Source organism: Oryza glaberrima, chromosome 6 (genome assembly GCF_000147395.1).
Source record: "Oryza glaberrima chromosome 6, OglaRS2, whole genome shotgun sequence".
Classification (NCBI taxonomy): domain Eukaryota; kingdom Viridiplantae; phylum Streptophyta; class Magnoliopsida; order Poales; family Poaceae; genus Oryza; species Oryza glaberrima.
In genome coordinates, this window is record NC_068331.1 from 10385631 (window position 1) to 10401433 (window position 15803).

The 15803-nt window shown below is 40.6% G+C and overlaps 2 protein-coding genes across 2 annotated transcripts; one reads left to right on the plus strand and one right to left on the minus strand.

The window, feature by feature from the left end:
• The first annotated feature begins 1016 nt into the window (after positions 1-1016).
• LOC127776263 (uncharacterized) lies at positions 1017-6564 on the plus strand. Its single transcript, XM_052302628.1, has 2 exons — positions 1017-5285; positions 5389-6564. The coding sequence occupies exon 1, from the start codon at positions 1709-1711 to the stop codon at positions 4631-4633; it is 2925 nt and encodes a 974-aa protein (XP_052158588.1). The 5' UTR covers positions 1017-1708; the 3' UTR covers positions 4634-5285; positions 5389-6564.
• Positions 6565-7832: 1268 nt separating this feature from the next.
• Positions 7833-11440, minus strand: LOC127776264 (nucleotide-sugar uncharacterized transporter 2-like). Its single transcript, XM_052302629.1, has 7 exons — positions 11227-11440; positions 9837-9988; positions 9542-9750; positions 9361-9454; positions 9059-9225; positions 8808-8978; positions 7833-8234 (listed from the first exon to the last, which is right to left on the minus strand). The coding sequence occupies exons 1-7, from the start codon at positions 11315-11317 to the stop codon at positions 7952-7954; spliced, it is 1167 nt and encodes a 388-aa protein (XP_052158589.1). The 5' UTR covers positions 11318-11440; the 3' UTR covers positions 7833-7951.
• Between the last annotated feature and the right edge of the window lie 4363 nt (positions 11441-15803).

Consider the following 15803-nt stretch of genomic DNA (forward strand, 5'->3'; position numbering starts at 1 on the left):
ACAGGTCACTGTCCCTATTCTAATCTCGTATTGCAATTAGTATTAACTTATTATGCAATAATGCAACTTGGGGTTTCTTTGGACTAAAGAGAAGGGGGGATTGGCAACTCGTGCAAATGTATTTGGCACATACAAAAAATCGGCATGACTTGGATTGCACTCTAAAGACCTATACTGAAATAATTAAAGAATCGAGCAACGGATCAGAGTGGCATGTTTGTTGTATTTCTGTAAGACACTTGTTATAGTAAACTGCTTTCCTGTTACTCATGGAGATAAGCTAGTTGCCTAACCAATGGTAGATGGGAGCAGATTAATTATTGTTTAGACAGAAATGGGCCTTCAAACCGTGTCATAATTGTTTCATCTAGTGGTGCCAAAAACCAAAAGGTTGTTAGAAAGAATCGTCTGTGTGCTGAAGAAATGGCCCCCACGACAGAAATCAAGGAAAAGTCCCCAAGTCAAGTCAACTGGTAAAACAAAGAGAAGCCTCCTTGTTCACATAGCTGTTGCAGTATTGGAACTAAAGTATACTACTGAGTACTGATCAAGTCTCACTAGTCACAATTAAGAAATCTGAATGATGAAAAGAAAACTTTTAGTATATTCTTAAAAGTTTAGTGAAAAGGGGAATTGGAAAGGAGGAAGAAAGAGGGGGCAGAAAGCAGACGAACTAGGAGTCCAGTCACTAAGAAGCAACGAAGACACTGCCTCCTGAATAAAGTATGTAGACTTGACTGACTCTTATATTGCTCTTTTGTTTGGAAAATTTTCCGTGTTGAAGTGCATAATTTGCCAAATTATCTCCTGAGACTGGGTTGAAATGTAGAATTTTTTTTCTGAATTTGAACTAATGCACACATTAGATTCAGACCTGTTTGCATGATCCACCAAACTGACTTCAATTTATATGAGACTGCACTGAGTAAAATTACTGTGATTTAATCGACGGCTAACGACATAACAACATACTAATAGGCCGTGTCTGGATAATGGGTTTGGGATATTATTTCCCACCCCTTAAAGGGTAAGCTTCAATCCTAGCCATACATTTTTCTCACTCCATTTCATCCAATCCATCCATTCATTTCCATTTCCCAATCCCACCTCTCCTAAGGCTGTGTTTAGATCCAAAGTTTGGATCCAAACTTCAGTACTTTTCCATCACATCAACCTGTCATACACACACAACTTTTCAGTCACATCATCTCCAATTTCAACCAAAATCCAAACTTTGCGCTGAACTAAACACAGCCTAACTCATTATCCAAACACATTAATAATTTCTGCCAGTTTGAGCTGGTCCACGGCTGAGAAGTGAGAACCCAATGTTGGCTGTGTTTAGATCTAAAGTTTGGATCCAAACTTCAGTCCTTTTCCATCACATCAACCTGTCATACACACACAACTTTTCAGTCACATCATCTCCAATTTCAACCAAAATCCAAACTTTGCGCTGAACTAAACACAGCCGTTGACTTGGATTTGTTCCTTTTTCATTTTTTATCGTTTGTTGTACCTCACTCTTCTATCTAGTGGAGGTGTATCCAAAGACCCAAACCCCTGCTCATATAGCAGCTCATCTCCATCTTCTTGCAAACCATCAGTAGTTAAGTTCATCTCTCCATCTGCACGACTTCAAGCCATCCAATGCTACAATCTTCAGAGGAAAACCCAAGATTTTCTTGGAATCTTTGAGCTCAACTCCATGAGCTCTGTAGAGAACCCAAGCAATGGCAGGAGCAATGGCCATGCTCCTGCCAACGCCTCTGCTGCTACTGCTAATTCGGCACAAGCGACGCAGCAAGGCCAAACCGAGCAGAATCCGTGCGACGCGGGCTCCGAGGCCGATCTCCTGTGGAAGCTGAGGAAGTACCTGGTGCTGCTTGCCATCCTAGCAGCGGCCATCACCTTCCAAGCCGGGCTAGGGCCCCCCGGCGGCTTCTGGCAGCAGGACCAGCACGGCTACCACGCCGGCGACGTGGTGCTCAGGTACAGCTACCCGAGGAGGTACCTCGTCTTCTTCTACTGCAACACCACGGCGTTCGGGGCGTCCCTCATCGTCCTCATACTGCTCCTCGTCAAGGAGCTGAGCCGCGACGCCATTTGGCTCCGGTCCCTCCAGTTCGCCATGGTGCTCGGCTTGCTCGGCCTCATGGGTGCCTACGCTGCCGGCAGCTGCAGGGAGGTGAGGACCTCCGTCTACATCTGGGCTTTGCTTGTTGGCATCTTTGCATATATCACTCTCCATGTCGTATTCTTCCGGCATCTGGCACCTCAATGGCTGTGTGAAATATTCTACACGATTCGGAAACACTGGAAGGAGATTCTGGGGAGTATACATGGAGATGGAGGAACCGATAAGACAGGGACTCCTCGTCAGACGGGAGAAACTGGGGATTCTGAAAAGACGAAACGTCTGGAACAGAATCGCAGCTTCTTGCTGGTTCTTGCCACATTGGCTGCAACGGTGACATACACCGCGGGGCTAAACCCACCAGGTGGATTCTGGCCTGATGACAACAAGCCTAGCCATCTTGCCGGTGACCCGGTGCTGCGAGATCACTACCCGCGCCGGTTCAAGGCGTTCTTGGTCTGCAATGCCACTGCATTTGCTGGATCACTTGTCATCATCATCATGCTGCTCAGCAATACAGCAGTGGATCATGTTGTCAAGTCAAATGCTCTGCGGTTGTGTGTGTTGGTGAGCCTCTTTGGGCTTATGGGTGCCTATGCTGCTGGGAGTTGCAGGGAAGTCCATACATCTATATATGTCTTTGCCCTTGTTGGTGCTGTTTTCCTCTACCTCTGTATTCAGTGGATCGAGCATATGGTGCCAATACCTTGCATAAAGAGTTCCATGGAATGGGTGGGAAAAAAGAAGACCCATTTACTTCAGAAGCTGGGTTCTTTCATCATGCGGGGGACTAGGAATCCTACTGAAGAATCGCGCTCTACTCCCAGAGCACAAAATCCAGTGAACAACAGAAGGTCAGGCACTTCCGATACTGCTAAGGATGATGTTGAGAAGTTGCGCACATATCTTCTGTTGCTTGGTATCCTTGCTGCCACTGTCACATACCAAGCTGGGCTAAATCCACCAGGTGGCTTTTGGCAAGATAATAATGGACATACTGCTGGTGACCCAATCTTGGAGGCCATCAATCCCAAGCGCTACAAGGCATTCTTCTATTGCAATGCTACCGCGTTTGTGGCATCTTTGGTGATCATCATCTTACTTCAGAGTCAACTGATTACTGTTGGTGCCATGAAGCGTCACATATTGCAAACAGCCATGGCATTAGACCTTTTTGGTCTTATGGGGGCCTATGCTGCTGGGAGTAGCAGAAAGTTCTCAACGTCAGTGTATGTGTTCATCTTGGCCCTTGTTGTTTTCACTTATTTCACGCTTCATGTTCTGCTGTCCATGGCTCTCAAGACTCAACTGAAGACAAAAATTGAACATGTGCCAAACTTATTCCATCGTTTTACGAGATTTTGTTTCGGAAGAACTGAAGGGGGGAGTGATGATGGACGAAGTGATTCGGTGGAGCAGCAAAATGAAGAAAAAGATTTGGAGAAGCGGCGCAAGTTTCTGATGATGCTTGCGATTCTAGCGGCTTCCATCACATATCAATCTGGTCTAAGCCCACCAGGTGGCTTCTGGAGTGACAACGATCGTCACCGAGCAGGCGATCCAGTGCTCCATGATGAGTTTCCAGGCCGTTACAGGATTTTCTTCTACTTCAACGCCACTGCTTTCATGGCATCTCTGGCAGTGATTCTGTTGCTTGTTAACAAGAGGCTGTGTGACAAGGGTCTGAAGTCCTATGCTTTGCGCGCTTGCGTGCTGGTTGATTTGATTAGTCTCATGGGTGCTTTTGCTTCTGGAAGCTGCAGGAGAGTGTCGACATCTATCTATGTCATTCTTGTCGTCGCTGCAGTATTTGCATATGTCATGATTCAAATCCTGGTTCTACAAGTTGCAGAACAAAAAGTGGACTTACTGAAGAAGCGCCGTTCTGGTTTTGAGAGCCAGCAAAGATCCATGACTCTGACTGGTCCAACTGGAAGCACTGATAAGAAACGAACAGAACACAAATGGCGCAAAGATTTGATGCTGATTGGAACTCTTGCAGTCACTGTCACATACCAAGCTGGGCTACTCCCTCCAGGTGGGCTTTGGCCTAGTGACCAAGGCAACCATTATGCGGGAGACCCAATCCTCAAGGTTACCCATCCTATAAGGTACAAGGTATTCTTCTATTGCAATGCAACAGCATTCATGGCCTCAACGGTCATGGTCATCCTCCTTCTGAACAACACAATAAGCAAGTACAAGAGATCACTCCTTGCCATGAAGACAGCAATGGTATTAGACTTGCTTGGTCTCCTTGGGGCATATGCAGCCGGCAGCTGCAGAAAGTTCAAGACATCTGCATACATTTTTGCACTTGTCATCGCCGTGTTTATCTACATCGTCATTCATGTATTGCTGTCATTTGATGAGGTCGCATTGTTAGTGAAAGAGAAGGGAAAGAAATGGATGCCATGCCTTAAGATGTGGGATCAGATTGAAACAGGAGCTTCGGATCAACCTTCTGCTACGCAATCAGGAGCTCCACCTGTGTAATAGCATGATTCATTGTGTCACTATTGTGACATTTAAACAACCTGTAAAGCAGATTTGCGTTTCATTCTTGTATAGAGTCATCGTGTAGAATTGTTTTCTAGGGAGCATTCTGAGCCTGTGAGGTTTGCTGCCATTTCTGTTAGCAGATTTTGGTAAAATAACAGACCAAACATGCCTCAAATACTTCTATTATCAAATTTTGGTAACACCAAATCCAACCCCAAAATCTGATAGGGTAGCAAACCAAACAAAATATGACCTGGTTCAAATCTGAACTGTGAGAGAGGTAGTTATTTCTCAGTTGACAATTTGTAGGCTACTATTTGGAATGGAATTTATTTACCTAGGTAATAGGGAAATAGGGGAATATACTTTTTTTTTCTGGGAGTGGCCAATATTAACTAATATTAGCCCACCTAATCTTTTCTTTTACGGGAAAAAAAAAGGACATATCCACCTAGTGGAGAGGGGCGAAACATTGTGCATAGATAAGTCATTTCTTGGCAGGTATATGAAGGGAGAAATGGGATATTCTGTCAAAACCAGAAAGTAATATATATTTTGGAAAACTTGTGTGGCAGCAAAGCAATTCAGCGGATTCATTATTGCCAGCTAGTGATGGCATTTCATCTGCACTGATGCCTTAAGTCAGGTATTAAGGTGCCAAATGCCATGTTCTTGTGGGTTGATGATGTTTATGCGTTTGTGTACTTTCAGGGCTTTTCCTCTTACTAATTTTCTTTCTATTACTGCAGGTAATGTTGACACACTGGCTCTTTAACTAGCGTTTCATTGGGGCATGGAAAGCAGTTCTTCAATATGGGCATAGCTCATTCATAGCAAGATTCTGTGACCTCGTTGTTAGTGAAAACTCATTTGCAGGCAGTGCTAGACTGCTACATTGCCTTATTGCACGATCCTGATGCTGATGCACAGTGCTATTATTGTGGCAGCAAGTGATGTCTGGGCTCAAGCTGATATTTGAGGTGGAATGCCTACCAGGAATCACCCAGTTATTTTCTGATGAAAGGAGGCCCATGAGGAGCTGTCAGAGTTCAATGAAGTGACCCTATGGAAATGCACAGGTGGTGTTCAGAAGTGCTACTGGGGAAATTTTGATTATGATGTTTGATGAAATACCTGCAGAATATCAGGATGCCAATCCAATATCTGTGCAAATCAGCTTGAAAAATATCAGCCATCTATGTGTATGATTCAGTGGAATGACAGAGATAAGGATCCAAGGTGCAAAACACCAGGTGTGTCAGTTCATTTGCTATTGTGCTCTTGATGTATGTTTGAACATGCCTATGTGACTATGTCCATTTGGAAGATACACAAATAGAAACGATTGGAAACTAGATAACTAAATTAGAAGCCAAATCTAACGATACATGGAAAAGTGACAATTGAGTTTAAGATTAACCATCTAGACTTTTTCTTCCCAACAGAAACCTACAGTCCTTAATGCAGGTCAAATGATAAGCTGAATAGCTATTGATGCATTCATTCATAGGAAAACTAGGATAACAGCATTGTTGTACCTGTATGTACTGACAGTTTATCTGTCACCATAGGAATGAACTAATTTGCATGTGTTCCTCGCATTCCTCAAACAACATCAGTTGCAATTTCTACCGTGATATTAAAAGGCGATCGACTCGGGGTAATGGGTTAAAGTCCTTATTCTCCTTTAAATCAAAGATTGGTAATTCCTCCAGTCTTCCTCACTATTCTCATGGTAAAAAGCTAGTAACCAAATGCTAAATGAGAGAATATATCGGCGCCAATATATTAGCATCAATCAATCTATATACTGAATGTCTCTGAAGCAACTGTAAGAATGAAACAGGACATTGCGACTGGTTTGTCATTAAGGTTGGATATTGGCTGGCAGCTTTACAACAAATTGTAAGAGTTAAGCAAAATGCATAACCTATCACTGCAAAGTAGCCCCTTTTCAGTTTTCACTGTTCCTTTTTCCATTCATTGCCAGTGGCATTGTAATAAACATTCGAAGGGTTTCTGTCAACAAGATCATTTCTTGGTGAAAAGGTTTGATGACATTGCATTTTTCGGAATCTGGACAGTTACATCAAAACCTAAGATAATGCAGATGCATCATCAGTTCCCGGATCGCTATATATTTGGCTAGTTCTTCTGCTTGGTGTATCCAGGATTTGGATATATTAGGCTAGTTTTGCTTTGTACATTCAAATGTAAAACTTTTCTCTATGATCTCGTTTTGTCCATCTGGAAACATCAGCATCCTGAATATATTCCTTTTTTAAAAATTTAAATTGTATTCAGAGCTTATAGTTTTCATATGTTCAGATCACTCGATATCATTTTGCATGTTTCAGTTGTCTTTCAGAACTTGTATTATTTATTTAGTCAGGACGTGCCTTTGTCACGTTACCGGTTTTTGGAGCGAAATTGCTGTTGTGAGCGCTTAATGTCAGGTTCTACAAGGAAACATTGCTGGAATATCTCGTATCTTGATGCTGCTGTTCCAAGTGCTCAGGATATGAGCAAACCGAAATGCTTCAGACTTTGTTTTTTCTGGTTCAAAATGAAAATCTGAACTTTTTCTCGACCTGTCCTTTATATCCTTTCTCATCAGATATGCTCGAGCATGCCAGTTCACTTCGGTAAATTCTGGAGATCCGTTTTTTTTTCTGTGGATTAATTTGATCTATCTTTAAATGGAGTTTGAACGTTTATGCTGCATTTGAACACTATTCTTTGCTGGTGCCACTCACAACAGCTAGGAGCATGCCATGCTCTGTACATTTTTCTAGGTCATTTTGAAGTACATTTTCCCTAGCATATATGATGTTGTGAGTATGAGCACGAGTCTCCTTGAAGAGCAACACAGTGAGTTAGAACAATTCAGTGTTTTTTTTTTTAGAAAATGGGATAAACCCGGCCTCTACATCCAATCGGATGTACACAGCCAAGAACAATTCAGTGTATAGCCTGAACGAAATGAAATTCAATCAGGGCAACAGATCATACATTCTCCAAATTCACAAAAAGAAAATTCCACGACCCAAGTGACATCGCAAACGCTAGTATAGTAGAGCAAAATTGCTTAATACTGGAAAAATAATATGTGTCTATATATACAACGGACATGGTCAGCTACAAACAATAGCTGACCAAAATCGCCTAAAACAAGAATCATAGCTAGCAAGAACCAACAAATGCGACTCAGAGGTCGGTTGAACTGGTTGACAACAAATATTCAACAAATGCAATCACCTAATGCTTCTAGTGGATTTTCAAAAATACAAGAATAAATGGCAATTCTTCAACTTAAACAGAATCAATAGGCCTTGTTTCTGGCTTTTCTCCATCTACAATAACCTTGGACTTCAGCAAATGAGAGTTTTGCCTGGATGTTGAAGGAGCTCTCTTACCACCACTGGCAGATTCTTTCAGCCCTAGGTAAGTGTAGACTGACATGCCTCCAAGAGCAATTATAGCTCCGCAAAGACTGGTGAATCCAGGATCAGAGTTAAATACCAAGTAACTAGAGAGCATTATGACAATAGTCTTGAATTGGCCTAGCACAACATGAGCAAGAGCAGAGGTTGCGCTGCATCACACAAAATCCAGTGAAATAGTTAAGTTCATTCCACAGGTTTCGCAAACTAGGATAAGTGATAAAAACTACATTTTTCCAATAAATGGACGGAACAATGTCCTATATTTTTCGGGATCAAATTTGGGTGAGTTTTGCAAAGCTGCTGATGTTAACCTGACATAGGCATTCTGTTGTCAGTTGACATTCTATATGTCAACATACTGCCTAAGTGCCTATCAGCTATAATCATCAGTTGTAACATGAAGTTACAAACAGATAATTAGAGGCATACTGCAAATCCTTGCAGTTCAATTTTATGAGTCTATTTGACATGAAGAATGTGATGCTACCATGTCTAATGATCTAGGCAATAGGCATGCATGAACATTTTTTCATTTGAAATATAAGATATTGTTGGCTAGCTGCAAATAGCACCAGCAAGCGAGTCAAAAAGTTTCAGAGAATAAAGCCATAAACTACTAACAAGCTTTGGTGGAGCTGTATTTCTCTCAGTTTCATCTCACGTTTAAAAAGTGTGCCAATAGAACATAAGAACAATCATGTGATAGAAATAATATGCCTCACCCAAGTGCCAAAGCACCAGACCACTGAAGAAGAAAACCAAACAAAGCAGATATCATGATTGCACTGCTGTTCTGGATATTCCAGTTGAAAGACAACAAGCCCGGAGGATCCAATAATGGCATCAAAACAAGAAAGAAAAACACAGTTATTGGGGTTGTCTTCCACATCAACCTGATAAAAGAACCTGAATGTTAGGAGAAAAGGATATATGCAATATGTTTTTGCCGAAACAGACAAAAATCACAACTTACGCAAGAGCAGTCCAGTTTCCACTCTGTTGTAAATTTGACCACAAGATCTTGTTTACAGCGCTAGGAATAATCCAAGCTACCGCTACACAAGCACCAAAAAGGTTGAACTCTAAATCAGTAACGGTTGCTACAGCCACACCACATGACACGACAGCCAATGTGATAACCTGCGAACGATTAGAACAACTCTTATTTGAATTATTTGACACTTGAACTAGCCTTAAATATTGTGAGAACAATTAGATCAACTGAATACTGAACAGCATATGAAGCTTATAGTTTCTAAGCTCTAGCAAATATACCTTTCGAAGGGAAACTTTTTTCTTGAAAAGAATAAACTCTGCTGCTACAATTGTTGGGGTTACAGCTATCTTAGCCATTTGATAAAATCCTACACTGAAGACACAGAATATTGAGCACATCCCTATAGTGCATATATGCCTTTTCATTTGTTAAATGGAGAAATCAAATCAGCAATCTCACCTATTATGCTTCAAACTGATGTTAGCTAGGCCAGTGGAAAAAGACATGACAGCACCCAAAGCAAATAATGAGGAAAAAGGAGTGGATTTTGAAGGAGGAGCTATGGGCAGCAAGTAAAATGCCTTGAGGACTGCCATCAGGACCCAAGCAGCTATGTAATGAATTAAGGATAGTGCAACTGGGAAGTTAAACCCAACAGCACCCATGACCTGCCAGACAGACAAGAGATGCCATGTGAAGAAAAAAAAACTAAGTGTAGTGAGAATTATAGAATAGGTGAAAAGATGATCCAGACCATTTTGTTTGCCATGATGATCCCGACAGCAACAAAAAAGTTGAATGTCAGTGCAACACTTGGTCCGCAAAACCTCTGCTGCTGGCGCTTGGCCCCTTCTGAAGTATGAAATTCATTGTAGAGTGAACCCCTCAGCTCCTCCAGTGCTCGACCTGTTAGGAGTGAAAACCCAGGTGTGCTCAGTCACAAAGCAATATGGAACTGGAATTGGATTTGAATAGTAAGTTTACAATTAGGTCAATGGGAAGAAATTACTTTCTTGACCTGCAGCCATAGTTCAAAATATTAAATCTGATCACTGGCATCATGATTACTATTTTCCAAAGCTAAGAATCACTTCCTTCTCTATTCAAAAGATGGAGTGCTTCAATAGAAAATGTACGGCATAATCACGATAAAAAGTTCCTTGAGATGGCCGATTAGGAGTTGAAACTTGAAAGAAACTTGTATGTCCATTTTGTGTGGCCAGTAATACCATATAACAAGGCAAGTTAGTAACATTATGTGCAATAATATTTCACAAACTGCGCATGGAATCAATGCCCATGAGAGACCAAAGCACCATTATTGCATAGGACATCATTCACATGCCAAGACTGCCATTGTCATCCGGTGAATGGAAACAATCTAATCACAATATGAGAAAGGGGGCACAGCACCCTGGGGACCAGGGAGCAGCAACATATATTGGATATCTGGAATTTCTCACACATGAGCAAAGACAAAGGACAAAAGTAGCAAGTAGGCAAAAGCATGACACTTTTCTTTCCTATGCATATCGAATCAACAAATATAAAGAGTTGATTATGCAATATATCTAATGGAATCAACAGGATGTGTTTTGTTCCACATTGGTTATCAAAACAGAACCAGAAAGGTGGAATTCCCCCCAAATGGAACATTTAACCAAATGGATATGGCACCTCTACTCATTTTTGTTCTGCAGGACTCTGAGGTGTGCAAATCAAGACATTTTTTTCCACAGGTAGAAGGAACATGATGCCAAAAGATACAATTATTATGCCATTTACCCGAACGAAAGAAATATAAAAAAAAAGAAAAGAAGAAGAAACAACTTGCTAATCATAAGATCTAGTAATAATTGCTAGAACAGACCATATTAACCCCCAGGAGACCAGGAACAGAAGCAATGCCTCTCACTCCATGAAGCAACCGAAGAAACACCCGAAAGGAAAGGGCACATCTTCTATTTACAATTACAACCCAAACCAAAAAGGCTTGAACCGAACCAAGAATGGCACTACCACATTGACGCGGTCGCATAGCACCAGGAACTTCTCTCGCCGACAAAAAAGAAAAACCCTAAGAACGTCGCACCGGCGACGCAAGAACTAGAGAAGGGAGGAGGGAAAATAGGGGTGGTCCTGACCAGCCTCGCCGGCGTCGCTGTCCTTGCGCTTGATGAATCGCCGGCCGCCGCCGCCCCCGCCGCCGCGCAGGATGGAGTCCCAGACGCCCATTGCCGCCGCCGCATCAGCTGAAGCTCACTCCTCGCTCCGGTTGGGGAGGGAGGAGGGAAGAGTGGAGTGGATGGGCGCAGCAGATGGAGGGAAGGGGATGGGGATGTTGGTGAGCGTAGGAAGAGGAGGGTTCAGTTCAGTTCAGGGGTGAAACCTGGGGATTGTTTTGTAATTTCAAGGGTTTTGTGAGGGGTTTTTTGTGATGATTTAATGCCTTCTTCAATTCTTCGTGACAAAAATGGATGTGATTTCCCAGAACCCCCAAACTGAGTTATAGTGTTAGTGCGCAATTGTTTTTTTTACTACTTGTGGTTCAGATGGCCACATGCCAGTGAGAGAATGCTACGTATCTCCTTTAAATTTGTTGAAAAACACTGAATAAATAGAAACGGTTTGCGAGAGTCTGAAAAAGATTTTTTTTTCTCAAGACTTCTATTTCATATTTTGGATCTTATAACTATATGTTTTGAAAAAAAAATCTGGTTTGTTCTAAAGAAAGTTTTAGAAAATTCTAGAAAAAGTTATAGTTGCCATAAGCATTTATGATAATGGTGAATCAAGGGCTCCATTATATGTACCAGTAGTAGAGTATTAGTGTTTAATTATCACAGTTAGGCATCAATCTTCTCAGCCATATGCTGTAGTAGTGTCTACCGTCTAACCAAATACCGTAGTCTAGACGGTCTAGACCGCGTCTAAAAGCTAGACGATGAGTTATCGTCTAGTTTAGGACCTATACCGTGAATTAGACCGTTTGACCGTCTAGACAATTAAAGATGATCCTAGACTATCTAGACCACACAATTAAACAAAAACGAGATAAATGTAGACTATAAAACTGTCATTTAGACTATGGTCTAGGCAACCAATACATTATTTGTGTGGTAGTATCTAAAACTTTGTGTTCCACCCTAGGTCCATGTGCCTTAGGTTTTTGACACCATTCCAAACCCCTCTTCTCTGCTCTAAACATCGCGCTGCCATGAAGTCATGTCACCTCTCCTCTGCTAGTTGTCGCCGTGGACCTTGCTTCCTCCTCTCTCCAACCCACGGCTCTATGCGAGTGGCTACACCTTTCACAACGCCACATGTTCTCCAATATTATATGAAACAAGTTAAGTGTATCTACATGTCATGTTGATCAGGGGCGGATCCAGCACGGGGGCGGCGGGATCTCGAGCCCCCACTACTGACGTGAAGACTATGAGAGCCCCCACGAAGACCCCACTAAAATTTTTTAGCATATATAGATTGAAGGGGAGACTGTAACTCTATTTAGTTTGCTCAGACCCCACTGCTATTTCTTTCTGCATCCGCCACTGATGTTGATAGTATATAGTATGATATATCGTCTAGACTAATATCTAGACTGTCTAGACTCTAGACCATGGGTCCGTCTAGTGTACGTCTTTCTAGGTGAACACTAAGTAGAGTATATTCTCCCTCCATCCCATAATATAAGTCGTGCACGCATTTCAAACCGTTAGCATAATATGAAATGAATTTTATTTGTTAAAAATTATATTATTAGATTGAGATTTAAATTTACTTTCAAATGGTTATAATTTTTTTTCTACAAACTTTATAGTATATGAGAAATTAAAAGTTAAAGATTAATTTTGAGGACCGTGCCAACTTTAACCGCGCCTTATATTATGGGATAGAGGGAGTAATACTTAAAGAACTCAATGTAATCTAGCGCATCAACAATATAATATCATCATTTAATCGATATATTTTAAGCATTGTTTTTTCTCTTATCGATATATTTTAAGCATTGTTTTTTCTCTTACATAAGACTATAATCGGTTAAATTGGTGTGCTTCTATAGTAAATGTAGATTTGCAAGTACTTACATAAGGTTTGCCAGGCTTAAGATAAGTGTTGGATCCACCACCACAGACTACGATTAGATTTGAGGGGAAAAAGAATACCATCACCTGCAAGTCAAAAATTAATTCTACCGTTGTAGAGGTAATTTCTCTTTTGCCAGTACAAAATTGTAATGTTGTTTTCCTCTTTACATATATAATTGTTAAAAATGTGTGGTCACTTTTCCATATGCACCCTTCTCCTATGTTCGCAATAGTACCAAAAATTAGGGCCCACAGATTAATCGGCCCATCTATCTCTATAAATTTCATCAGGAAGTATTATACTCTGTATTTATTACTCTACTACCTTTATTACTACCTTTATTGATACTACCTCTGTTTCGTATTATAATCTCTAACCTCTTTTTTTAACTTTTATCTTAGTCAAATTTAAAAGCTAATAGAAAAGTAGAAAAATATAGTAATATTTTTAACACAAAACAAACATATTATCAAAATATATTTAATGTTATATTCAATTAAAACTTATTTGGTGTTACAAATGTTGTTAAATTCTTTTATACACTTGATAAAAAAAGATTGACTACTAGAAAAAACTACTTATAATATGAATGGATGGAGTATATGTACTAATGCAAGGAAGCCATGGGATTTTGACATGGACATTAGGTTCTTGTATCTATCGACGGATAAAAATCTAATGGTTCAGAATTTTAGATCAATCTGTACACTCACTATCACTGTGCATGCATAGTACACCCTTGTCAAAAGAATCAACTCTGTACATAAATCTTGACACAGTTTGTGTTTAGATTTATATATAAAGGGTGACTTATTTTGGGACTGACCGACTGTAAACAGTGCCCTAGCAAGCATTGCCCTACAATATTAATGTATATCATGCGTGGTCACTTTTCCATACCCACTCAAATTAATCATGTAAACAGTAAGCCGCCTTAATTTATATAATTTGTAAAAGAAGGTTCAAATTTTAGAGGATTCCAATTCCGTAGGAAAAATGGCTAGAAAAACCTTTAAAACCAAGAAATCAAGAATTAAATCCTACCATTCCCTTTAAAATTTATCCACAATCCTATAGACTACATAAATTTTAGAGGAAATTTAGGAAGACCTCCAAACCTATTGAAAAGTATCTCTTGTGTCTTTTTATTTTATTCAATTCTTGTGTTTTTTTCTCCTGCGGTCTACTTAAATGGTCAATTTTGTAACAATTTTTAAATTTTTCAATCATTTGTTTTATGCTTATATTCCTATTAAAACTAGGCGCCACTACTATCTTCACCTCCTACTCCTCACCGTGAATGGAGAGGTGATGGTGGTCGCCGCTGGCGTCACTTGCTGCTCCGCCTCCATGTTCTTCATGGGCACCGGCTGCTGTCCTTGTCACTTGCTGCTTTGTCGTCCCTGACGCCGTCCTCACCACGTCATCCCTCTCTGGCATTGACCTCTCTCGCTCCCGGGCTTCGGCGCCGCTCGCTTCGCTAGAGCTCTTTGGTCGGCCTCCTTGCAGTCAACCCCTCGATGGGGAGAAGAAGGAAAAAGACGAAAGGGATGGAAAATGTGATGACAATGGTACGGTTTTAATTTTGTAAAATATCAGTGATACCCAACCGATATCGTGAATAGTAGTGGTAGTTTTTCTAAATCGATAAACTTGCAATGGCATGGATAAAATTAACCCATAAATTAAACACATCCATGCATCCAAAGACTAGCAGCAGCACGATGCAGATTGTTTTCGACAAAGTTCGTTAGGGGCCAGCTTTCTTAGCAAAGCTCCAGAAAGTTGGTGCAACTGATATGAATTGTATATGCTGGAAGTCTGGAATCATGTTGGTGTGGTACAATAGTGGCATACCATCTCTAAAATAAGGAGGATAAAGATTAGATGTTGTTTAGTCCTTAAGTAAAAAATTCTCAGAAGATTATGTTCATCCTAGCTAGTAGGAGTACATTATTTTTGTTTGGGAGGATGTGCATCGCACCTGGCAATCATGCCGTACAATTTCCATTTCCAACGCACCAGACCATGTGTAAACATTTCTTTAAAAAAGAAATTATATTGATGGTTTTGTTTTTCTGGAAATATTTATTGTTGAAAGTGTTTAATTTGGAGCATGCTCTCGTTTGAATTGCGGCTGACAATGTCAAATTTCAAACTTAACTAGTATAAAAATTATTTTAGCTTATTTTCTTCTTCTTCTTTTCTTTGCTTAGTGTAGAAATTTGCAGCTCTTCATCCTAGATCACAGACCAGTACCGTAGTATATATAGGCAACAATCGGTCAAAATAGTGGATTGAGATCCTCCACAGGCCATATAGCAAAGTGCTGCTCACTGTCATGTGAGGCTGAGAGCAAGAGCAAGTGGGACCTACATATGAGAAGTAGTATTACACATGCATTGTCTGACCATAGTATATATGATGTGAAATTAGCAGACTGAATCTTATGTCAATATTATTTTTAAATATATAGATATCTTTGTTTATAAATCGCTGCCTACAAAATGCATCCCATTGAGGCTTGCATAAAAATGCATGTTGTATTGTGGCATACGTAGTTTAATACATAAAAATGCATGCTCTCTGAATTTAAAATACCATCTTTTACAAAAGCACTAGTGTTGTG